The 26,694-nt window shown below is 42.2% G+C and overlaps 1 protein-coding gene across 8 annotated transcripts in view; it reads left to right on the plus strand.

The window, feature by feature from the left end:
• LOC134344223 (transcriptional enhancer factor TEF-5-like) overlaps window positions 1-25,247 on the plus strand; it is a 322,867-nt gene extending 297,620 nt beyond the window's left edge. For all 8 annotated transcript variants that reach the window (XM_063043663.1, XM_063043662.1, XM_063043665.1 and 5 more), the window contains 5 exons: window positions 2,423-2,553; window positions 3,788-3,961; window positions 11,245-11,385; window positions 12,202-12,354; window positions 16,859-25,247. In XM_063043663.1, the coding sequence (XP_062899733.1) occupies window positions 2,423-2,553; window positions 3,788-3,961; window positions 11,245-11,385; window positions 12,202-12,354; window positions 16,859-16,972 (713 nt within the window). In that variant the 3' untranslated portion in view covers window positions 16,973-25,247. The remainder of the gene's footprint in view (window positions 1-2,422; window positions 2,554-3,787; window positions 3,962-11,244; window positions 11,386-12,201; window positions 12,355-16,858) is intronic.
• Window positions 25,248-26,694: the final 1,447 nt, after the last annotated feature.

Below are 26,694 nucleotides of genomic sequence, written 5' to 3' on the forward strand. Positions count from 1 at the left end.
CCCCTCAAAGCTTCTTAGTCATGACAAGTGTACTCAGCCCCATGTCATGCTCCTCCTGAGCAACGTGGGAAGTCGGGGAGACTGCCAGAGTCCCTAATGACCGTGTGTACAGGAAGTGTGTCCTGCTACAGCTCCCGACAGGCCACACGACAGCCCTGGAGCTGTGCACAGATTCACTTTGTGTGTCCGCAGTGCTGGAAATGTTGTGGATAGCACACTTACTGAATTGGTCACACTGCAGTTTAATGGCCTGGGGTAAGATGGGGAACAGGTGACCAGCAGACAAGAGCAGGAAGGTAGTGCAGGAGACCCTTGCAGTCATCTCCGTTGCAAACAGATGTACCAGTTTGGATACTGTTGGGGGAGATGGCTCATCGGGCGAGCCAGCAGCAGCCCAGGATCATAGTAACATGGGTGGCTTTGCTGCACAGAGTGCAGAGCTATGGTAGTAGGAGATTCCCTGGTAAGGAGAATTGACAGAAGGTTCTGTTGCTGCAAACAGGACTCCCAATTGGTGTGTTGCCTCCCAGGTGTAAGGATCATGAATGACTCAGAGTGACTGCAGGGAGTTCTGGTAGGGGAGAGTGAACATTGTTGTTGGAGAGTTATCGTTGTGTATGTAGGTATTGGAACGATATTGGGAAAAACCAGGAGGCGCTCCAAAGAGCTGAATATAGGGAGCTAGGAGATAAATAGGTCACCAAATAGTACCATTGCAATGGCCCAGCCAATAAACCAAGAAATGACTGACGTAAGAACAGAATGGCAGTTGTCATGGGCAACTTTAACATACACACAGATTGGGCAAATCGAGTTGGTTGAGGCAATTTTGAGGAGGACTTCATAGAATGCATCTGTGAAACCTTTCGTGAACAGCATGTTAGTGAACGTAAGAGAGTAAATGTGTCTTAGATCTGGTCCTGGGCAATGAGACAGATAAAATTAATGATGTTGTAGTTGGGGATCCCCTGGGAAAGAGTGATCACAGTGTGATTGAATTTCTCATACAAATAGAAGGTGCAATAGTTTCATCTAAAACCAGTGTGTTATGCCTTAATAAGGGGACTACAACAGGATGAGGGAGTAGCTGGCTAGTGAACTGGAAACACAAGCTATTTGGTGGGACAGCTGAGGAACAGTGGAAGACTTTCTAAGAGATTTTTCATGGTGTTCAACAACAGTATATCATTAAAAACCCTTTGATATGTAAACAGCTTCCCAATTGAGCTGAACCTGGACTCCCACCAACCCTCACTGATTCACCCCCTAAGGAACCCAGATTGCACCATCTTTCCTCTCTCTGTGAATCTCCACCCTTACCACCCCACTCTTGGTTTATGCCCAACTGAACTTGGATCCCTGACCCTGTCACAATCTCTTCCCAATCTTTCATCCAAACAGCTCCACCCTCACTGCTCACATTTCTGGCAGCAGCCTTTCTCTACCCAGCTGCCCCTACCCCTACCTCAAGCAGCACAGTGGATTTCTCTGCAAACCTCAGAAAGTGGGTGTGAGCAGATGAGAAGCCATGGTGTGCTTGTGCAGTAGGTGTATAGAGTCTGCTGTGCAAGGTCAGGGTGTCTGACTTCACTCCTGATGCAACTGTGCTATTGCATTAAGATGACACACATCTTTGTGCAGAACCTGGTGAAGATTCACAGCTGAAGTTCGCAGATTTTTGCCTGTCAAAGGATGTAGAGAGCTGGTAATTTGTTTATTATTACCATATATACTAAGATACACGGAAAGTATTTTCTTTGCATGTCAGCCAAACATATCATTCTGTATATTGAAGGACAAAAGGGGTGAAAAAGAGAGCATATAGTGTTACAGTTATAGAGAAAGCACAGTTCAGGTAAAGTGAGATAGCCTGAGAAGATCAATAGTTCATCTTTAGCATAAATGAGGTTCAGTCAAGAGTTGAAGTTATTCCAGAGAAAGATGCAATATGGAACACCAGGATAGAATGAAATGACAGCACAGGCTGGAGTTGAATGGTCATATCCTGTTCCTAGGTAGGCAGAGTTGATTATCAACTTAACTAATACTCCAACTGCAGAGAGGTTACAGTGCCTCCGGCCACGTTGTAATTCCATCTTTCTTAATGCCATTATGCACTGAGAGGCAGTAGTCCTGCTAACTCCGGCTAGTAAAATAGACTTGTAGCTTGATAAACACTGCAGGTGCTGGAATTTGGAGCAAAAATCAGACAGAGGAACTTGGCAGGTCTGTGAGTATCTGTGGAGGGAAATAGACATTGATGCTTTGAATCGAGATCCTTCATCTGACCTGTATTTTGATACCTAATTTCCTATTTGTGTTTCAGTCTTTATTGTCTGGGCTGATTAATCTGACAAACCAAAAGTGAACGGTGTCAAACCTCGTTCTTAAACTTTGCCACTTTTATTTATTTACTGTGCAGGTTATGAACCCTTGGTCCCTCTCACACCTCCTGCCACAATCCCAGTCTGGCAGGACCGAACCATTGCCTCCTCCAAGCTCAGGCTGCTGGAATACTCTGCCTTTGTGGAAGTGCAGAGAGATCCAGACACGGTAAGGATACGTCCTCAAACCATCTCCCTCTCACGCAGATTGGCAAGGCTGCAGTTTCCCTTTGCCTCTGCTTTGAGAGGATGCGAAAGCAAATCACTTTAAGTTGGATGACAGAATCTCCTAGCAACAAAGGTGCTAAGAGTCATGGATTAATACAATACCGGTAGCCACCAAATCCACACAGACTACTGAACATCGCTTTACATTAAATCCATTCTATTTCTCCACATTCCTATCAACATAGCCTCGATTCCACACTTACATACAGTACTCTGCAGATGTCTGAGCTACATAATGTATATATAGCTGAGGTGTCTAAGACTTTTGCACAGTACTGTAGGAATTTTATGCATTGCACTGTACTGCTGCTGCAAAAAAAAACACATTTTATGACGTGTGAATGATGATAAACCTGATTCTGATATGGGTCTCTACTGTGGACTGAGAATGAGGAAGGGGGCAGGAAGAGGGAGGGTGTGGGAAACATCAGAGAGACATTCTGTAATGATCAATAAGTGAATTATTTGGTATCAAATGACCTTGCCTGGTATCTCAGGGCTGGTGTGTCTGCACCCACCCCCTGGCACTCCTTCTCTGCCACCTGTCCCACACCCCTCTCTCAGTATTCCACCGTCGCCATTCCCAACATCCTCTGCTCCCACCGGATTTGCAGACTCGTTTTCTGCTCCATGTTGACAAATACAGTACTGTGCAAGTCTTAGGCACCCTAGCTATATATTTGTGCCTAAGACTTTTGCACAGTACTGTACGGTCTGAGAGACGTCACAGTGACCAATTAAATGCATGTCTTGGGACTTTGTTGAAAACCGGAGCGTCTGGTTCACAGGAAGAACATGCAAACCCCATAGCTTTATTACCTCCTCTTTAAATATTTACAGTCATGTAAGCCACATAATCTTCCAGGGAGGAGTATTCTAGACCTTCACCATTCTCTGTGAGAAGATTGTGGGATTAATGTTGGATGGAACACTGCAGAGAATTCTCTTGCTCTTTTAAAGTTTTGGTAAGGCAGATTCAGTGTGGTTTAATGTTTAATTTGTATTGGAAGGTCCCTCACTATTGCATTGCTGTATCAGCCTAGAATGCATTCTAGAGGGCCTTTAGATCAATGACCTAAGTTGTAAGAGTTCTGATAATGCTACAACTGGGCAGGTGGTGTTTGGTAGTCTGTAAGGAGGAGTAAAGTGTAACCTGGACATCTCTTTATTTACAGTATAACAAGCACCTCTTCGTACATATTGGTCAAACAAACCCATCCTACAGTGACCCGCTATTGGAGGCTGTGGACATCCGTCAGATCTACGATAAATTCCCTGAGAAAAAGGGAGGCCTAAAGGAGTTGTTTGAGAAAGGACCACAGAACGCTTTCTTCTTAGTGAAGTTCTGGGTACGAATATTTCTTGTCTCTCGCTTTCCTTCATACTTGCACTCTGTGGTTGAGGAGCACACAAACGGCTGTCAACTCTCCTTCATGCTCCAACTTTCCAAAATTTATTTTTCTATCAGATGTTGTTACTGGATTAGTAATTGCATGCTTAGATTAAATATTCTGGTTACAATTCAAATTTAAATATGCTTAATCACATAAATTTGGATTGAGAAGGTAAAATTAATGAATTATTTTTTTTAAACCCTTGAGTCTGAAGACATGTTTTAGGTCAGCAAATCTGCTCTCCTTACTTGGTCTGACCATAATGTGACTCAAGACCCACCAATTTGGTTGTTTCTTAAATGTCCTTTGGATGGCCTAGTATGCCACTTAGTTCATACAATGAAGGCTTGGACTGAAGACACCCACCTCCAAAAAATAAAATTTTGGTAGTGAAGTAATTAAAGCAGAAGTTATGTTTGCTTTAGATGCAGTTATTTCCCATGGCTACGTACTCCTTGTGTTAGATGGTTACCATTTTATTTTCTATATATATTTTTTGTTCCCACACCATCACCTTCATCAAATGTCCCAGTTTAGTAGACTTACCTAGACTTTAATTGTTTCACACCAAGAATATAGAATGTATGGAAAAGAGACCATATGATATGGAAAGAACCATCCAGTTCCCCAACACCACCACCTTCCTCCATCCAGCAGAACTGGTCCTCCCTCTTGACAATTTCTCTTTTGGCATCTCCCATTTTCTTCAGACTCGAGTAGCCATGGGTACCCACACGGGCCTCAGCTATGCCTGCCTATGTAGAACAGTCTATGTTCCAAGCCTTCCCCGGTACTGCTCCCCAACTCTTCCTCTACTGCATTGATGACTGCATTGGTGCTGCTTCATGCACCCATGCTGAGCTCGTCAATTTCATCAACTTTGCCTCTAACTTCCACCCTGCCCTTAAATTCACTTGATCCATTTCTGACACCTCCCTCCACTTTCTCAATCTCTCTGTCTCCATCTCTGGAGATAAACTGTCGACCAACATCTTTTATAAACCTACCAATTACCACGGCTATCTTGACCCTACCTCTTCCCGCCCTGTCTCTTGTAAAATGCTACTCCCTTTGCTCAGTTCTTAGGCTAAGCTTTATCTGTTCCCAGGATGAGGCTTTCCTTTCCAGAATATCAGAGATGCATACTGTCCTTACCAGCATAGCCTCCATTTCCCAGAAATCCACACTCACCCCATCTTCCTGCTGCCTTAACAGTGGTAGAGTTCCTCTTGTCCTTCTCTCACTCCATGAGCCTCTGCAACCAACACTTCATTCTTCACAATGTCTGACAACACCGTGTGGATCCAACACCGAACGCAACTTTACCTAACCTCCATTCTCCGCTTCCTGCAGGGTTCGCTCCCTCCGTGACTCCCTTGTCCATTCGTCCCTCCGAGTTCTTATCCCTGCCAGCGGCCTAAGTGCTACACCTGCCCATACATCACCTCCCTTACCTCTGCTCAAGGTCCCAGGCAGTCATTCCAGGTGAGGCAATACTTCACCTGTGAATCTGCTGGGGTTGTCTATTGTAGCCACAGCACCCGTTGTGGCCTCCTCTACAGTAGAATTATGCAGGCCTACTTCTGCATGAATGACCTGTCAAGCATGCTGTAAGAGTAGAACCTAGACATCTCTTACAAAACTTTCAAAGCCAATGCAAATATATGGACTTCTCCTTGATTTGCAATTGAATTTGCTTTGCAGTCAATTTGCTGGACTACTGTGACTTCCTACAACAACCATAAACAAAATGGAAATTACTCCAAAATAAGAACTGAGACTCTGCAAATATTCTGTTCTTCCTGCCAAGCTGCTTTCAGTTGTTATGTATAACTCTTCTTTCCCCTTTGAGTTTAATTGATTTATTTTTCTAAATTAGATTTGTTTGTCACATGTACATTGAAACATACAGTGAACTGCATCACCCAGGGCAATGACCAGTGTTTAAGGCAGCCCACAAGTGTCACCATGCTTCCATTGCCAATGCATCAAGCTCGCAACTCACTAACATTCATCTGTACGTCTTGGAAATGTGGGAGGAAACCAGAGCACCCAAAGGAAGCCCATGTGGCCGCGGGGATGAACATACAAACTCCTTTCAGACAACGGTGGGAATTCCTACCGTAAAGCATTACACTACTGTGCCGCGACTTGAATATACTTGCTTCTACTACAGATTTGCAGATTCTGCCTCCTCCCCAAATGGGGCTGGACAAGCCCGCATAGGGAGGCAGGCAGCTAGTTTGTGAGGTGATGAGCTCTTTCCAGCACTTACTGGAGCTTCTGTGTGTTCCTGGCACAGACTCGTTACCAATACCATCCTGAATACTCTTTCATTTTGAGCGGTCATTAGCCAGAGATTCAATGCGACGCTGCACTTTTTCCCAGGAGGCTTTAAGAACATGGTTAAATCTTATATTCTTTTTGTATTGTAATCTCTTTCTATAGCAGAGCTTGGAATAGAGCAAATGATAGCCAATATGACCTGATATGTGCAGGTGATATCTGCACCACCATGTACCAGTCAATGACCATCTCCATTAAGGGGAAGCCTATCCATCCACCCTTGACACCCAACAGAATTACCATTGCCCAATCCAGCATCAACAGTATTCTAGGGGTAGGGGGCTGTGGGGGTCACTATTCATCAGGAGGTTAATTTGTCCACCCACTTAAGTACCAAGCTGCAAGAACAGGCCAGATTGTCTAGTAACAAGTAACTCACCCCTGAGCTGGTGAAGCCTTTCCACCTCCTGCAAAGAAGGAGTGTGATGGAACTTTTTCCAATTACCTGGATAAATGCAGCTCCAAAAGCATCCATGAAGCTTAGTGCCAGTCAGGGTAAAGCAACTGGCTTGATTAGTGTGCCATCCAAAACAAAACATTCATTTCCTTTCACCACCAGCACACTGTGTCTGCGGTGTGTGCCACCTATAAAATGCATTTCAGTTACTTACTTTCCTCAGCCATTCTTTAAAAATATCATCCAAACCTTTGACCTCTCTCACCAAGAAGCAGTGCGTCAGGCTACCTGGGAGCACTATCATCTGCAGCTTCAACCTGCAGACTATCAGGACTTGGAAATGATCAGCATTCTTTCATTGGTTCTGGGTCTAAATCCTGGATCTCCCTAACCAGCAGTGCAAAGGCTCATCATGCGGTAAAGCACTGGCTTTGTTAGCAACACACACAACACATAAGTGAATAAAAAGGTCAGACTTTCATAAATAGGAATGTTGTGCTTCAGCTTAGGACATCCTGGCTTCATTCTCGAGCTGCATGTCTAGAATTACATTTGGAAATCATCTGCTCCACTGAGTAAAACTTTGATGTTTGCTGTTTTATACACATTATAGATAAGAAACAGATGGAACTTAAGCAAAACATTTACAATTCAAAATCTATTTGATCAAAAGATAATGTAAAGAAAAGCCCTTATAAGTAAAATAATGTGTTAAGTTGGATCAAAATGCCAATGCATCATACCTTAATACATTTGTGAATGTTTTTCTGTAAACTGCAGAGGTTTTTTATTGCGTAGTTGCTATGGTAATGAAGTGGTTTTAAATAACATCTGTGCTGGTGTTGCCAGGGGGTTTAGATTAATTTCCATGCCAGTACTGTAAACAATTTAAAAGATATGAAAATGACAAGGACTGTGGAAAACAGTTATTGTTACCATTGCCCCGTGCTCACTGCCTGATCAAAGTATATTACAGTGCCTCTTAAGTATTATTATGGGTACATGTAAAGAAATTCATTTGCATAATACTCTTCAGCATTCTGCAGTTAAAATTTGATTTGTTTTCTGGTGCGAAACACAATAGTGAGTACAGGTGTTTCTTGTTCAGTTTGTGATATGGGAAATTTGATCAGGCACTTCTTGTCATCATTCACGCCTGTGGTGCATGTGATTTATAATTAGACATCAGGTCCTCCAGGGGCATCGACTCAATCCCCTGGTCTGAGTCCTCTTCCCATTCCACAATATCTCTCTTCCTTTTTCCCCTCATAACTGCCCTTCACCCAGTGTACTGTTGGTGCTGATCCATTCCTCCCAGCCCGATCTCCTGTCTGAATGCAGTCCCGCTCGCGATCCCAACCTCCATTTTTGGTGCAGGAGTCTAGTAACTCCAACCCTACCTAAGCATAGTACAGGCCCATCTGGGTCTGTGGCCAAGGACAAACTTTGTTAAGCCTGGCCTCAAGGACTGGGTGGCAGTTTTTGATTCCATATACATTCTACACCAAGTGGGAGCCCAGCCCAGTGCTGCACCACTGTTGCACAACCTGATGGGTACACTAGGGTGCTTAGGCAATTAACCTTCAGTTATTGCACTTGGTGCATGGTCAGTTTTCTAACTGACTGTGAGAATTATTATTTTTATTCCAGTTCTACCCCTTCCACCACAACCTTTCTGCCTTCCAATTGACATCTGATGGCTGATTGACCTCACTGTCACTACAGACAAGCAACAAAGTACATGTCTGAACAGTTGTACTAGTGATAAAAGAGCAGTGAACGATGGTTGAAACTGTATGCCGGTGGAATATTGCAGCCTGTGTGATCGGTCCAGCCCCCTCTCATTGTTCTTTTGTGTCTCTGGCACATAGCGTGTAGTGCTTGTCCTGGTCTTGCACATTGGATCAAAATGTTAGTTCTTTCACAGAATAAATCTTGGAATAAATCTTGCCAATATTTGAAGAACATTGTAACAGAGTTATATGGCAAGGAAACAAGCCCTTTGGTTAACTGAGTCCAAGTTAATCGCCATTTAATATTAACCCTACACTAATCCCGTTTTATTCTTCACAAATTTCCATCAACTGTCCCCAGATGATTTCACTCATCTACACAGTAGGGAGAGTTTATAATGATAATTAGCCTTTCAGCTTCCCCAGCATCAAGGACACCTTCAAAAGGCGATGTCTCAAGAAGACGACATCCATCATTAGGGACCCTCACCAGGCAGGACATTCCCTATTCTCATTTCTTTCAATACGGCGGGAGGAGAAGATGGCGGCGCGACACAGCTCGCAGCGGCCACTCCAGTGGTGACGTCTGTTATTTGTCAAGTAGGGTGCCATGCACAATCCTGATTTGATGGAGACGGACGTGAGAGCACGGAGGAACACCTGGTGAAACTTCTGAAATGCCTGCTTCGCTGCTGCTGCTGCTGTGTGATCCAGAATCTTCGGAGGGGTGGGCCCCCAGTCCTCAGCTTTGCTTGTTGCTCGGCGGCCGGGGCAAGGTCAAAGTGCTTGGCAGAGGATGGTGCTCGGAGGGGCTGGTCGGAGGCTCGAAGCTTTCAGAGGGACTCAAAGTCTGCTGCGGTCGGGTGCTTCCAATGGTGCTGCATCGGCAAGTTGGCGGCGCTTGGAGGTTCATGGCGGAGGGAGTTCCTCCCTTCTGCTGCCTGCGTGAGATGATGTCTATTGGGACTTGAGACTTTTTTTTTACTGTTCCCATGGTCTGCTCTTTATCAAATTATGGTATTGCTTTGCACTGTTGTAACTATATGTTATAGTTATGTGGTTTTGTCAGTTTTAGTCTTGGTTTGTCCTGTGATTTCTTGTGATATCATTCTGGAGGAACGTTATATCATTTTTCAATGCATGCATTTCTAAATGACAATAAACGAGGACTGAGTGTCCTGATAATCTGATCATCCGGGAGGAGGTGCAGAGTCCTGAGGACCAACACTCAATGTTGTAGGAATAGCTTTGTTCCCTTTGCCATCAGATTTCTGAAGAGTCCATGAACACTACCTCATATATCATCTTTTAAACTATTTATTTATTATTTTTTAATTTATCTATTTATTATTATTAATGTATCAATGGATTGCTGCTACTGAGTCATTTTTATGTATTGCACAGTACATTAAAAACAAGTTTCATGACACATTTCAGTGATAACAAAACTGAATCTGATTCTGAACTGGTACATATTGGGGATGTGTCAGGAAGCCTCACTCCTGGAGGTTATGCAGTCAGTCCTCAAGGGAAAAGTGCAAACTCCACACAGTCACCACCAGAGGTCAGGACAAGCCGGCTCACTGGAACTGTGAAGCAACAGCTCCACCAGCTGAACCACATTTTTCATGATCCCTTTGTTTCAGTTCCTGAACCTACATCGCAAACAAATATGACATTTGAAATTTGTGGAGGTATTTAATCATCTAATGGGAAAAAAACAGAACTTTAAAACAGTGCAGATGTTCAATGTAAATTTATTATCAAAGTACATACTGTATATGCCACCATATACAAGCCTGAGATTTGTTTTCTTGCAGGCATACCCAGTAAATCCAAGAAACTGAACAGAATCAGTGAAAGACTGCACCCAATAGGATGGACAAACGACTAATGTGCTGCTATGTACCAGTTCAGAATCACAATGCACTAGAAATCTGAAATAAAAACAAAGTGCTGTGGAAAGAATAAAACGTTTTTAGCAATTTTTGTTTCTATTTCAAAACTTGCCTCTCTTTTAGAATCATACTGATCCTAATTTGAGTGCAGTATAAATACAACACAATTCCTTTTGTCCACTGCAGCAAATTGCTCACTTTACAATAATCAATGAATCAATACCTGCTGTCTTTAAGTAAATGCAGTCCTGTCAACAAGTTAATGCAATAGCTACATCTGTGTCTGCCCGCTGCAGCACAGATGTACTGGACTAGCTAGAGATCAGATGTGCCCACACATGACCTCTTGCTGTACCTCAGCACTCCAATGGTGATTCTGTCGGGAAGACAAGTAGCTTATCAATATTCATATTTTCATTAATATTGTGATTATTTAGATGTATTTAATCTATTTTAAATGTCTCTGCTGCTCAGAATTACTTACAGACAGTGGAAAATACGGTCTAAATGGGGGTTCCTAACCTGAGGTCCGCTGACCTTTCAGTTAATGGTAGGGGTCATGGCATATAACAAAAAAATCGGGAACCCCTGGTCTAACAGCACAAGCTGTCAGAAAGCCAACAGGCTGGACTGTAGGCAGTTCTTCAACTTCCATAGCTGAGACATACTCCGTAGCTGGGCTTCAGAAGCAGGCAGATGAAAGCAGTAGGTGTGGACAAGGATCCTATACAAAGCATGGGCCAGTAGAGCACGATCTGGCCCAAGTTTCTCACTCTTCTCCTGCAAAGTGCTGAGTAATGTCTTACGGCATTTAAGGTGCTACATAAATGCAAGTTGTTTCAATTCTGTGCATCATTTTTGCAGGCGGACCTGAACAGCAACATCCAGGACGGACCTGGGGCCTTTTATGGAGTCAGCAGCCAGTACACCAGCTCTGAGAACATGACTATAACTTGCTCCACGAAGGTCTGCTCCTTTGGAAAACAAGTGGTAGAGAAGGTGGAGGTAAGTTGCCCCTCTGGAAAACTTTGCAGAAACACATGGTAAAGCTGTAATTAAGAAGAAATCATGAACATAATATATCAAAAAGAGACGATTATACGGAGACAGGGCACTTTTTTCTTGCATTATTGGCTTACCAAGTACTTGACAGTCAGTAATCAGTACATTAAAAACTTAAGAAACTAGGAGGAGCAAGATCCCCTCAAGACTACGCTGCCTTTCCATGTGATTATGGCTTACTCACACAAAATGCTGTAGGAGCTCAGCAGGTCAGGCAGCATCTACAGAGAGGAACAAACAGTCAATGTTCCTCAGGCAATTTGTGTGTGTTGCTCTGGATTTCAACCATCTGCAGAATCTCTTGTATTTATGATTATGAATTATCTTCCAGGCCTCAATATTTCCATTGTCTTCAGTTAATTTATCTATACTGGAAAATAATATTGCTATTTGCAGGAAAGTCCTGCTGGAAAGAATTCCCACTGGGCACAAAGAGGGTGCAGATTTCTTCAACCACAGACCATGCCTGATTTCAGCTGTACAGTAATTTTACAGCATTCTGAAAGGAACTTCCAGGCTGTCGTCTCCTTTCTGAATGTTGGCAACGATGGGCTGTTGACCCAAGCAGTAGGGAGGGGTTGGCAACAGTCCTTAAGGGATTCAGTTAGTATCTGGTTTTAGCCTCTTAATCCTGCAATGGGAAATCCTGTGGCAAATATTAAGGTGGGAAAGATTAGTAGTTCCTTCATCATAGTGTGTGTTCTTGATCCACCTGCAGCCTTAACGATGAATTTTATACTTCTAAATCTTGACCCACAGACAGAGTATGCCAGGCTAGAGAATGGAAGGTTTGTGTATCGGATTCATCGCTCCCCAATGTGTGAATACATGATCAACTTCATCCACAAGCTCAAGCATTTACCAGAAAAGTACATGATGAACAGTGTGCTAGAGAACTTCACCATCTTGCAGGTGAGCACCAGTATGGGTATCTGATCTTTGAGAATGCATAGAGGAGAGTTCCACTGCTCTAACACCTATTTTCCACAGAATTTTGCAAGCAGGTACACTTAATTTTTCATCTTCACTGAAAGATTCAAACATCATGAGTGCTTGCACTTGCACTGAGCTTACACGGGTGCTTGGACTTGTTTACATTCACACCAACCATACCTCTGTTACAGTCACATCTCACACTCGTGTGTCACCTTATCTACATTCACACCAACCATACCTCTATTACAGTCACATCTCACACTTGTGTGTCACCTTATCTACATTCACACCAACCATACCTCTATTACAGTCACATCTCACACTCATGTGTCACCTTATCTACATATCTCACACTCGTGTGTCACCTTATCTACATATCTCACACTCGTGTGTCACCTTATCTACATATCTCACACTCGTGTGTCACCTTATCTACATTCACACCAGCCATACCTCTATTACAGTCACATCTCACACTCGTGTGTCACCTTATCTACATTCACCTGCTCACCCTACCTTACACATGTAATTCATCTTGTCCACAACCTTGATGTCTCCAACCTACACTTTTAGCTCCCTTATCGGCCCTGTTTCTTCACCTCATATTAAACCTTACCTTCATCACACTGTTCCTTTGTCTGTAGCCGCATAAATAAAATCATGGGCAGTGATAAATACAAATCACAGATGTATACTCGGGAGACAGGCACAGCATCTATAGAGGTGAGGTGAGGTAGCGAGCTCATGGACTGTATACAGATTACTGTGGGGCTGTTTGCCTCCATGAGGCAAATTAGGGTGGATACATCCCCTGATCCTGACAAAGTGTTCCCTCAGACCCTGTGAGAGGCTAGTGTTGAAATGGTAGGGACCCTACTAGCAGTGATATTTAACAACATTGTTCTGTTGTTTAAGAAAGGCTCTGAGAATAAGCCAGGAAATTATAGGCCAGTGAGACTGACGTCACTAGTGGGTAAGCTACTGGAAGCTATTCTAAGATAGTGTTTTTGGTTAGACAGGTACTGATTAGGGATAATCAACATGGCTTTGTGCATGGTAGGTCATGTCTAACCAATTTTTACAGAGTCTTTGAAGGAAGTTACCAGGGAAGTTGATGAAGGCAAGGCAGTGGATGTTGTCTACATAGGTTTTGACTCCATGGACAAGAGAAGGGTTTCGACAAGGTCCTACGTGGACGATTGCTCAAGTAGGTTCAGTCAGTTGGCATTCAAGATGATGTAGTAAATTAGGTTAGACATTGGCTTTGCTGGAGAAGTCAGGGAGTGGTAGTAGATGGTTGCCTCTCTGACTGGATGCCTGTGACTAGTGGTGTGACACGTGGATTGGTGCTGGGTCCATTGTTGTTTGTCATCTATATCAATGATCTGGATGATCATGTAATAAACCTGATCAGCAGATTTGCAGATGATACCAAGATTGGGGGTGCCTGATCAGCAGATTTGCAGATGATACCAAGATTGGGGGTGTACTAGACAGTAAGGAAGGCTCTCAAAACTTGCAGTGGGATCTGGACGGGATGAAAAAGTGGGCTGAAAAATGGCAGATGGAACTTAATGCAGACAAGTGTGAGCTGTTGCACTTTGGGAGGACAAACCAGGGTAGGACTGAGACTGAATGGTAGGGCACTGAGGAGTGCAGTACAACAAAGGGATCTGGGAATACATACCCATAACTCCATGAAAATGGCATCACAGGTAAGCAGGGTCACAAAGAAAGTTTTTGGAACAGTGTGCTTCATAAATCAAAGTATTGAGTACAGGAGTTGGGATGTTATGTTGAAACTGTAAGACACTGGCGAGGCCTAATTTGGAGTATTGTGTGCAGCTTTGGTCACCTACCTGCAGGAAGATTGCCTATAAGATTGAAAGTGTGCAGAGAATTTACAAAGATGTTGCCAGGATTGCAGGACCTGGGTTATAAGGAAGGGCTGAACAGGTTAGAACTTTATTCCTTGGACCACAGGAGAATGAGGGGAAATGTGAGAGAGGTATACGAAATTATGAGAGGAATAGATAGGGTGAATGCAAGCAGGCCTTTTCCACTGAGGTTGGGTGAGACTAGAATTAGAGGTCATGGGTTAAGGGAGAAAGGCAAAATACTTAAGGGGAACATGAGGAGGAACTTCTCCACTCAGAGAGTGTGGAACGAGCTGCCAGTGGAAGTGGTGGATGCAGGTTCAATTTCAACATTGAAGAGAAATTTGGATAGATACACGGATGGGAGAGTTATCGTCCGGTTGCAGATTAAGATTTCAGCATGGACTAGATGAGCCAAAGAGCTTGTTTCTGTGCTGTAGTGTTCCATGACTCTATGATTCTATTAATATTTTATTGACTGGGTCAAACAATCCACCTAATATTAATCTATGACTTTCTCCAGCACCTTCCACCAGGCATCACTTTCACATTGCTGATTTAAATTATCCCCCCCCAGGAGTAAAGGTTATTAATTGCACTTTTTACGTGCTTCTCCAAAAATCCTCCTTGCTTATGATCTGAGACTTCATATGCAAGGAATGAAGTTGCAGTTTATGCATCTTTGCCTGTGATATCGATGGCAAGGTTAAGCATGACTTGACTGCAAACATTCATTTATGAACTGCTTGTGTCCCTCCTATAAAACTGAATTATTAACCAGTTTAATTTCACCCAGGGTACCAAAACATCTCCATTTCTCTTATAAGCTCTTAAAATACAAGATTGAAATTACCTAATCATTACAATATAACTAGCTTATTTTTAAAACTGCATATTTACATATCTCACCTGAATTTCCCCATTATAAATAACGTATTATGACTTTACTGATGAACCTGGTAATTCTATCCAGTGAATGCATGAGCCATATAAACCACAGTGGTCCCAGGTAAATATCTAATCGGCAGCAAATGACCTGATTTCCATTTGACTAGGTACTTCCAATTTCCTATTGAAAATTAAACTTAATTACTAAAACTCTAAACATTCACATCCAAGTTACTGCCTCAACTACTCAATGACAAGGATGACCAACGTGTGCAGACCTTTGGTGGAATATTTACGTTTGGTAAAATATGATATGAAAAATCCGATGGGAAATGTGAAAAAGTATTCTCCATTCTTGGAAGAATGGTTTAAAAAGAGACCTGAAGATCTTTTTTATTTATTAGAGATAAAACAGACCCTTCTAGCCCAACAAGCCCATGCCGCCCAATTGCCCTCCTGTGACCAATTAACATACGAACCTGTACACCTGTGGGAATGTGGGAGGAAACTGGAGCAGCCAGTGGAAACCCACATGGTTATGGGGAGAATGTACAAACGGCTTACCGTCAGGAATGGAAGTGAACACGATTGCTGGCACTCTACTAACTGCTATGCTACCATGCTATGTTGAGGAGCATGTACCGTTGTTGTTAGAGCAATGGTTCAATTCTTAAAAATCCCACTTGTTTTGAAATTACTCATCTCCCTTTTTCCTCCTCCAGCCCAAATAAACTCGTACCCTATATTGCTCTAGTTCTATCCTGAGCTCATCTGTACACGGCTCATTGCCATATTCTGTCAATTAAGGTGCTTAAGAAGCATGTCAGGATACTATTGCATCAAATTCACTATATAGATGCAAAATGCTGAGACAGAATATTGTTAAAGCAACCCATGGCTATCTGTTTCCATTCTCTATTGTTCCAATTCCATCCACCTCTTCTGGCCCACATTAACTTAATGTACCTTCATAAGGTCTATAATGATACCAAGGAGGGGGCTGCAGAGAGGATCATTATGTGCCATGTCATATGATGTGGGTGATCTTTCCGTGACCATGGCAAATTTTCTACAGAAGTGGTTTGCCATTACCTTCTTCTGGGCAGTCTCTTTGCAAGACGGGTGACTCCAGCCATTATCAATACTCTTCAGAGATGGTCTGCCTGGCGTCAGTGGTCACATAACCAGGACTTGTGATCTGCACCATCTGCTCGTACGACCATCCACCACCTGCTCCCGTGGCTTCACGTGACCCTGATCTGGGGGCTAAGCAGGTGCTACACCTTGCCCAAGGGTGACCTGCAGGCGAGTGGAGGGAAGGAGCACCTTACAGCTCCTTTAGTAGAGATGTATATCCAGTCCACCACCCATACAGAGGTACGGCGTGGAAAGAAACAGACCTTTTGGTCCACTGGGTCAATACTGACCATAAAGCTCCCATGTACACTAATCCTATTTTATTCCTTCCTGCACTCCCATTAACCCCCAAAGTCCACCATGCTCCTATGCAGTAGGGGTAATTTACAATGACCAATTAGCCTACCAACCTGCGTGAGTTTGGGATGTGGAAGGAGACACCACCCAAGGTCAGAGTTGACCCAGGTCACTGGAGCAGTAGCTCTACCTTTGCACCACAGTGCCGCCTGGTGCTGCAATGTGATTTTTGTTCTGCATTAACATGTTTCATCTTTCCTTTCTGTCTCGCTTTCTGCCAGGTTGTGACCAACCGGGACACCCAGGAGACCTTGCTGTGTATAGCGTTTGTATTTGAGGTGTCAACAAGTGAGCATGGCGCACAGCATCACGTTTACCGGCTGGTGAAGGACTAGGACTTCCACACCCAACTTCCCCTACACAGAGGGTGCTGCCACCTGCCAATTATCTACACATCCTGGTGCCTGCTCGTTTTTACCAAAAGCAAAACAAAAATCTATTTTTCACAGAAACACGGATATTTTTACGTTAGAAGAAATGTAAAAAGACAAAAAAATGAACTGTTGTGAAGTCAAAGAACATTATTCTGCACTACTTCTGTGAGGGTCATATATATGTGTGTGTTTTTAATTCCTCTCTCCAGAACTCAAGCTCAGTGAGAGGTAATGGTACAGTTTTTCTTCCTTTTTAAAAAGATATTTACACTTCAGGGATAGTAAGTATTGGATAAAGATCACTTTCAGAAAGTGTGTGTTAATGAGGGCTTGTATGTAGGAATGTTATCTTCTATGATAGTTTTTTTTGGGGGGAGAGAAGTAAAATGCCTATGTTTTCTTTATTTGTAATCATAAAACAACTGTTCAACCCAAAACCCAAACCAGGCAACTAAGAGTGTCCTCTTTGTAGCCTTTATATTCATCATCAACATATTCGATGGAGGGTTGGTATGATCACATCTTTGACCTCTCAGAATGATTTTTGTTTTGTGTGGGTTTGGGGAAATAGAGGGGTTGAAGCTGTCTTTGCCTCCTCTCCCATATAGCCTTATTAGCAGATTTACTTGGTTGACATGATGGATTTGACTGTGAAAGTAGGGGACTGACGTTACGGGCAAGGGGTTAATCTCTTGTTTCATTAAAACCTAAATTAGCTTCGGGTAAATGACATGTTTATTTACCCAAAAGTTTTGGTAGGGTTGAACATAAGGTATTGAGAGAGTTCTTGCTCTAGCTGGTTCTCCTTACACCCTGAGGGTACTAACTGATGCTGGGATGCAGCTCCACAGGTATTGTTGCTATCTGGTACCTCATCCTGAGGGTTATTTTCCACCGGTGAGCCTATAATGTGAATATTGGCATGGTACTTTATTGGTGAACAGGATTGTCCCAAGCAGTTGGCTCAAAACTAAAAGGAAATATTTATGATGGTTTAATCGCCTTGGTGTTTCAATTTCTTCTTCGTTTGTTCAAAGGCATCTAAAGGTCTGAGGAAAATTATTAATCTTTCCTGGAGAAATAATGTCACTATAGTCTGTATCTAACAGGTACCATACCAGGATAGAGGAATACAGCTTGTCTAATCAGCTCTCCCCAAAGTGATTTTACACATTGTGCTTGCTGGAACAAATGTTTTCAGATTACTTAATTGAAATAATGAGCCAAATAAGAGATCGTCACCACTTCCGATGGGCAAGAAGGGTTAGATCTGGAGAGGAACTGTAGTCCGAAAAGAGCAAGCAACTAAGGTTCTGAATAATTTGTAATTAAAGAAAAAAATCTACACATTTTCACTTGATACTTTCGATTTCATTTTTGGCCAATCTTGCCAAAGGGATACATACAATTTCCATCAAAAAGCACTTCCAACTGAGAGAGTTTGCCTGAAGTAGCCAAAGAAAGATTGATGTTCTGAGCAGCTGTATCATGTCTTGTCCTTGGTCTTTGAAGTAATACCAAGAGCATGGGAACTTGCCTGTATGCATCCTGACATTTTGTATTCTCCTCTAGATGATTCAAATAATGAAAATGTCTAGCCTTTACAACCTCAGAACATTGGACAGCCATTGAAGTACTTTTGAATTGTAATCACTGTTGTTGGAAATTTGACTACCGATTTGTACACAGCCAGCTCCCACAAACAGCTATATGATCAGATAACATGTTCAATGTGCAGGAAGGTAGGTGATTGTGGCTGAATGAGTACACTGAGGAAGCCTTAGATTGACGGCGCATGTGTTTTACTGGTGTTTGGGCTGAGCACTTTGGCCATTTCTTGGATAAATCTAGCCTGATACTGTTCAACTTTGTTTTTAATCTTTTAGAAGCACTAAGTTATTATAGCATACTTCTCGGAGTGAGCAGAGTGAGCTGAGGGTCTATTCTGTCTATCATGATAATGTTTTGTTGTTGAAGGGTAACAGGTTAGAATGTGTGTGTGCATATATGGTAAGGAAGCCTGAAAATTTCAGTACTTCAGTTCAGGAATCTAGAATGGAAAGGGTAAAAAGGCAGGTGGGAGCAGGTATCTCAGGACACAGAAGTGGTATTTTACAATAAAGCTATGCTAGTTCTACTTATATTCTTCACTTTGCTGTGAGGTTCCAGCAGCACCATTGTGTCCCAACACTGAATTCTGTTGAATAGGAGGTGCTGGATGAATCTGAACCAGCTTTATAGATCCTTCTGTAAATGGGAGATGGTGCATTGCACCTTTACATAACCACTCCTACATGGTTGATTCGGCGGGGGGGTGGGGAGCAGTCCCTGGGGGAAAAACATCGCATTCTGGCAGGGGAATTTATATTTTAGTTCATAGTCATTTATTCAGTGGCTGGCTAAATCTGACTTCCAGATCCTGTCCAGAAATGCCCCCTTTCCAGTACATTTCACTACCAATCCTGGAATCAGTTGTCTGGAAATTCCAGTGCACTCATTGGGCTGCACTTGAGTAATGCAGCAGTGAGGTTGTTAATGAGCATTTGGTTAGGGGCTATCAGATGAATATTTCCATCTTCTCAAGGTCTTGGCACGGTGCATCACACCATATCATAGCTGAAAGCGTACTGCCTCTCCTCATTTCCCAAGACTGCAGGCCTGTGCTGTGGACAGGGTGAGGAGGAAATGTAGGCCAGCACTTACAGTGAGGGACTTAAGGAAATTTGTGGTTGATACTGAAGGTGAGGGATTAGAAAGTACTGGGAGAGATTGGGGAGGACTTGGAGTAGGGTAGGATGGAGTGCTATTAAACAGAAAGAACTAGGAATTTCTAAGGGGGATCATGAATGGAACGAGCAGTTTGTATGAGGGACTGTCAGCAGAGAGACCAGCAGTGGATGTTAGGGGGCTTGAGACTGGCAGCACATCCTAGTGAGAATTGTGGAATTTGTGGAGGTTCTAAGACCAAGTGACTGGTCAGAGATTTGGTATTGTTAGGGGACATTTTTCATTGTGGAGAGCGGAGTGTTGGCCAGGAATGTAGCTGCATAATTTACTTACCTTTAAAGCCTTCCTGTCAGGTGCCATGCAAGTAAAACCACATTGTCCTAGGGACATCTTTGACAGACATGCCAGAACAATAATGTCCAAATACCTTGTAAAGCACTGAAAGGAGTGTTGCATAAGGAAGGACATCACCTCATTGGCCGAGGCACAGAAGATGTATCAGGCTTGGGAGGGTGACCAGCACCAGGAACTGCTCAGACAAATGTGATGTGTGAAATGACACAGACATGGTCATTACTATTTCTGTCTTGGCTGGGAGTGGGAATCATTTCTCACTGACAAAAAGTTGAGCCATGGTAGTCTAGTGGTTAACAAAATGCTATTACAGTTCGGGGCATCAGAGTCCAATTCCAACCTCATCTGTGAGGAGTCTGTATGTAATGAATGGGTTTTCTCTGGGTGCTCTGGTTTTTTCCCCACAGTCCAGACGTAGCAGTTCGTATGTTAATTGGTCATGATAAAGTTTCCCGTGATGAGGCTAGGATGAAATCGGGGGGTCGCTGGGCGGCACAGCTCAAAGGGCCAAAATGGCCTGTTCCGCGCTGTATCTCAATAAATAAATTTTTTTTTAAGTCTGAGTCAATTGCATTGCTAGCAAACCATCTGTTTTCTTTTATTATCCCATGCCTAATCCAAGGGCATGGAGCCCAATTTAGAAATTATTTCTGCAAGATTCATATTAAGTTAACTTGTCGTAGTCTGGGAACAAACTGGGAACTTTTTCTTATTCTGAACAGTCAGGGACACACTTTACTTCTAAAACAACAGAGTGGATGCCAAAAGGATTTTACCCAACCTTTGGAGACTTTTTGATAGCATCTATAATGAGTTGATTACAAAGTGTCTCTGGAATGGCTCCCATTGTGATTGGACAAGTGACATATTCTTGCATGTTTCTGAAATTACTATACAATAGTAAAATGGGATTTTTGAATTGCATGCTCTTATTACTAATATATTTCCCAGCATTTTCCTCCTAGTCAACATTTACTGACTTCCACCATGAGCATTATGATTGCCACTAATTGTTCTGTAATTTGGCCAGTATTTCTCCCCTTTCTTTCCCTTCCCTCAACTTGTTGGCATTACTATTACAATCTCATGGACAAGACTGTTACAGAATTAAACTTAGCTTGGGTCAAAGAAATTGTGCAATCAGAATAGAAGACAAAAAGTCATAGATTGTGGTGAAAGGACCTCTCATTTCGTACAACGCAGAGTTAAACCCATCATTAAAACTACCCCTAATAATTCTGTCATTTGGTAAGATCTTTGGTGCTATTGCCATTTTCCTTTGACATCCTATCCTCTAGTCAGTGAATCATGGTTGTGTGTCCTTTTAAGTATAAGGCAATTGGCACCAAACCAAGTGAGGTATAAGGAGAAGGGTATGGGAGTCATGTAGAGCTTTCTACTCTTCTTCATGAAGGTAATACTAATAATAAATCTTGAGGGATACTTTGGGTGAGTCACTGATGTTTTATACAATGCCTGCATGACTCTGTTGGTATTGATCTATCCAATATGGATTAGATGCATCTGGCCCAAACTTTAATCTGTGCCAACCTCAGCAGTAACAAGTTTAGCTTCATTTGAAACGTTGTGAGCTTTCTGTTCCTGATATGTAGTCCCAACTGGAGTTTGTACTGCATGAATGTTCAGAACAACCGGGACCAGAATTGGCTAGGAGAGCCTAACAACATTAAGTGTCTAGGAATTATTTGTAGAGAAAATGGGCACTAGATTGAGCTGATGTGGGGTTGAAATCTGCCTTCAGAAAGAGTAAAGGAGTTGGGATGGTGCATGGGATACAAGAACTTTTCACTTTTGTAAGTAGTCAGTATAACAGTTCCACTATATAGATAATCGATCCTGCTGGTGTTAACACGTCCCATCCCCCAAGCCCACTCCCGCAGAGCCACAAACAGTCCATACAAGCTTCTGCCCACACACCTCCTGAACAAACAAAAGCCCCTCAGCACACAGACCCCCAGCAACATCTGTGAACGACTACCTCTGGAAAATGAAGTGTGAGCTGCTCAAAAGCACGAACAAAACATCCCAGCTAGCAGAAGGGAGGAAACTACAAGCAAAGGATTGGATTGCTTTGTAATTTAATTTCTTTTACACCGGAATTAACATTTTCTTATTTTAAAAGATGTAACAAATAGTGGGAGTGGAAGAATTTTAGAAAAGTAGTGGGTTCTTTTCTATATATATATTCTATATATATATTATATATATGACATATATGAGGCACTCAGAGATGGTACTCAAGTATTGTTGCATTTGGGTATCAAAAGAAACCTAATTTGTTAGTGATGTCACCTAGCACTTAACTCTGCTGTAAATATCTTGTACACAATATTTCTATTGTGGTTATCCTGCCACATTCACATTTACTCCAGTTTTTTTGTTAGCCTGGACAGACAGTATTCTGTTCCTTCCTGTAATATAATCTAGTTTTTGAATTTTTCTAAATAAATAGGTACATTCATATATCAAAATAATTCAGACTCATGATTGAGAAGATGGTTCAAAGCCACACAGCAGGGACAAATGTCTTCTCTTATTGGCAGCTGTGGAGAGTCTACTCTTGGTTTGAGTTTTTAGGGCCTTCTCTGGTTTTTGCTGAACACTAAGCTTCTTATTTCCTTGAATGCACCCACTGAGCAAGTTCTGGATTCGGGAGGTAGGGTGGAATGGAATAAAGGTTTAAAGAACAGTTTTGTGGAGGTCACTTTCCATCTTCCAATGCAAGGAACTAGAAGGCCCAGGGCTATCAAACAGGTCAGTCTCACATCCGGAGTCTGACAGGATAAATGACTCAATTATAATGTGATAAAACCTAACAAGCTACGAAAAAGGCTTAGTTATAACAGCCTCCCTTATGTACCTTTCCCAGTGGCAGCTTAGCATTTCCATACAATATATCTGTTATTGGAGGCTTTACATGTTTCAAGGCCAAGACATGGAAATATCTCCATTCCACCCACTCCCTGGCTGAGAAGTTAATGTAAAACTATTGCATGCTGCTCAACACTCCCTCAAAAAAAAGGCCTATAATATTTAATAATATTATGAAGAGTAAAGATTGAGGTAAACATACCACAGGCCACTGTATGTTTTGATAGCTAGGGGATTGACATTTTCACTGGAAATAATCTGCACAAGTCTTTAAGATGGCATTCATGGTCTCTCCATACAGTGGCCTGAGGTGTTCCCACCCTGCAATCTTTCACAGGTTAAATGTGATTAGAAGTATTCGCCCCTTGGTTTGCTGCCAATGTTGTGTTTTTCTTTAATACTTTTGTGTTTAAACTAGGAAGCCATGTCAATAGGATTATTTTTTGGGGTTTTTAAATATATATATTTTTGAAGAAACTTTCTAATACTACCTGTGAAGGCTGACAAAAGGGACACTTTGTTTTTAAAAAAAAAATGTCCTTCTCGATTATTTTATTGTATAGGAACATTACCTACTTATTGGCCAATAACGATACTGTTGTTCTTCATTATTTCCTCTTACAAAACCAGGGTACATAGCCAAAATGTGAGAACCTTTTAACTCCTGGTGTAACACTCCATAATCCTTGAAGGGGCTTCAAGTTCATAGAAGTCTAAACCAGACAAAGAAAGACAAACAGAATAGCGTCAGTGTGGGCTTGGAAAAGGGGGCTTTTAACGGTGGGATTTTGCAGTGGGTCACACTTGTTTGCATATTGATTTCTCCAATAATCATTTATTTCAAATTTTACCGAACCAATATTGTCCATACTGCAAATTAGCTAACTGCCTTGACTGCATTATAACAGGCCAGCCGCACATCGCACAAATTTTGAAAGATATTCTTTTGTACTTTTTATTGAATTGAATTTGCATACTTTTAGAAATCTTTATCTAATACTCTTGGGGAAGTGCAATCTCTGTTAAGAAAAGGCTCATCTTTTAATTGAACCTTATCTCACCTACAACTTCCATCTTACTCGCCACTCCAAAACTTTTCCCCCTATTCCACTTCTTATTTCTTCCAAACTCTAAAATTCTTGTAGGAAGCATTCCTCCTCTCCCTGCATGCATATCTGGCTTGTCAATTTGAACCATAAACTACAGGCATGGACTAATTGCAGTCCTGAACACCCATCCCCCTCCCTCCCCAACCATATGCCCACATGGTGGCTCAATCATCTTTGCAGTTGGATGTATTATCGGCTGGTCTGTGCTGCTTGAAAATTGTGGATGAAGGTTTGGAAAATGTCAGAGACAAGTGCAAATGAAAATACCAAGCTATATTAAAATCCTAAATTGGAGATATAAGCAAACTAATGCCCGCCTGGAATTAACCTGCATACCTGACTCCTGTTTAGCATTCTGTGATCCAAAAGTTTGGGCCAGGACTTTCATCTCCTTTTCCGAGGACCTCAAACAATGGAATTCTTAATCTCTCTCAGCATTCCCTTCTTCCCATTACTGACAACTTTTTAAAGTCTAAGCTTGGCTTCATCGTTCCATAATTACACAACATGGCTTCCACTCATTTCAATTGGAGTGCTCTGAAAGATTAACTTTGTTCTTCACAAAAAGCCTTAGTAATTGAGGTACAGATTATTTGCCAGGAGAGGGCAGCCCTGATATCTTTCCCAATCGATCCGAATCCCAATTGCAGAAGCAGGAGAGCTAACAGGAATTAAGGTGTAAGCAACATTGTGAGACCCACTGTTGTAAGATACGGCCCAAAGGAGTTTAAATACAGGCTTTAAGAACTATTTGTATTTGTCGTTATGCCAATTGTGAAGGACTTTAACATGCAGGTACTTACATTTATGAGGGTCATTGTTCTTTATCGGCAATCCTTAAACTGTATATTCTTAATGGAGTACAGTACTTTTTGATTTTATTCCTCTAAACCATACTTTGTCACATGGTGAAAAGGTAATTTGAAACAGTAAAGATGTGTTAATGTGTGATGATATTGTTTATGTATATTTTTCTGAATTGTGAGGGGGTTTTATTATATATCCAATGTATATGTCCATCAACTTAATCTGGGTGCCTTCAGAGCCCAGATCCTTAAACAAAATAACAGAACAAAGCAATAAATATTTGTTGGTGGGTGTGTATCTTTCTGCGTCAGTAGTGTGGCTTTTTTTTAAAAAAAGAAACTGTGTGGAGAGTGAACCGTGGAATTGGGGTATACTGTACTTCTGGGCAAATAATGAGAGTCAGTTTTCAATTGTAAATCAAGTTTGGAAATAAGAAAAACGCAGCATCAGAGAAGGTGCCGCTTGCATTCATGAAATCTAACTGACCTTTGAGTGATATTTAAGGTAGGAAGCCTGTTGCGAAGTGCAACATCTTTAATATACGAAGTTTTTGAATTTTACCATGAAGCAGTCATGACATGTGATCAGGTAGTCTGTGTATGGTTGGCCTGCTTCTGCAGGTTTGTTCCAGATTCCCCATGTAACGTGCATGTTCTATATTCTGTAATGAGAAAAGATGTGCAAGGCATCTATTGATGTCACTTCCGTAAAATTCTTGTATGTGTATGAGGGCCACGAATGCTGGAGGCTACTCACACCAAAGTAATCCTGAAGCTGAGGGCTGCTTTGGTATTAATTAAACGGAACTTGGCCTTTCTTAATCTAAAACATCCATTCTCTCCTTTAAATAATGTTCTTTGTATTCATTACCATCACTGTGGTCCTGCTGAATTCATCCCTCCTAACCAGTGTTTTCACAACCACCATTGTGATATCTGACCCTGTTTATTGATTTATTTAATTACTTATTGAGATACAGCTTGCTTGGAACAGGCCCCACACCACCCAGCAACCCCTGATTTAACCCTGGCCTAACCACGGGACAATTTACAATCACCGATTACTACCAACTGGTGCACCTTTGGTCTGTTGGAGGAAACTGGGGCACCCAGAGGAAACCCATGCAGTCACAGAGAGAACGTACAAGCTGCTTTCAGATAATGGTGGGAATTGAACCTGGGTTGCTAGTACTGTAAAGTGTGGCGCTAACGCAGGGGTTCCTAACCTGGGATCCATGAAATCCTTGCTTAATGGTATTGGTCCATGGAATAAAAAAGGCTGGGAACTGCTGTACCAGCCACTCTAGTACCGTGCCACCATGGGTCTCTCATCTCCTGGTTGTGTGCTCTGGGAGGCCTACGTGAGCAGAATGTGAGCAAGGGCTCCTCTGTCACACAAGAAGCCTTGTGTCTTGTATGTGAGAGAGTTCCTTGCACTTTTTTCTGCAACTTTACAATTTCTTGCTTCTTTCACTCAGTCTGGCTTGTGTGTGAGAGCAGTTAATGTTAATATTAAACGCTGTGCTCAGAGGGATTAGTCTAACAGACAACTCAGTTAAATGAAACAGGCACACTGGTTCAAGAATTTTACACTGTTCTTTCTGACAGCATTGAACACTGGGAAATCAGAGTCACATAGTTATAGAGCACAGAAATAAGCCCTTCATGCCAATGCTGATCATTGTACCTATCCCATTTGCTCACATTAGGTCCAGAGCCTTCAATACCCTATCTGTTTAGTGTGGGTCTAGATGCCTCCAAAATGTTGTGATCATATCTGTCTCCACCACTTCCT

The sequence above is a fragment of the Mobula hypostoma genome, chromosome 3, assembly GCF_963921235.1.
Source record: "Mobula hypostoma chromosome 3, sMobHyp1.1, whole genome shotgun sequence".
NCBI classification, from domain to species: Eukaryota; Metazoa; Chordata; class Chondrichthyes; order Myliobatiformes; family Myliobatidae; genus Mobula; species Mobula hypostoma.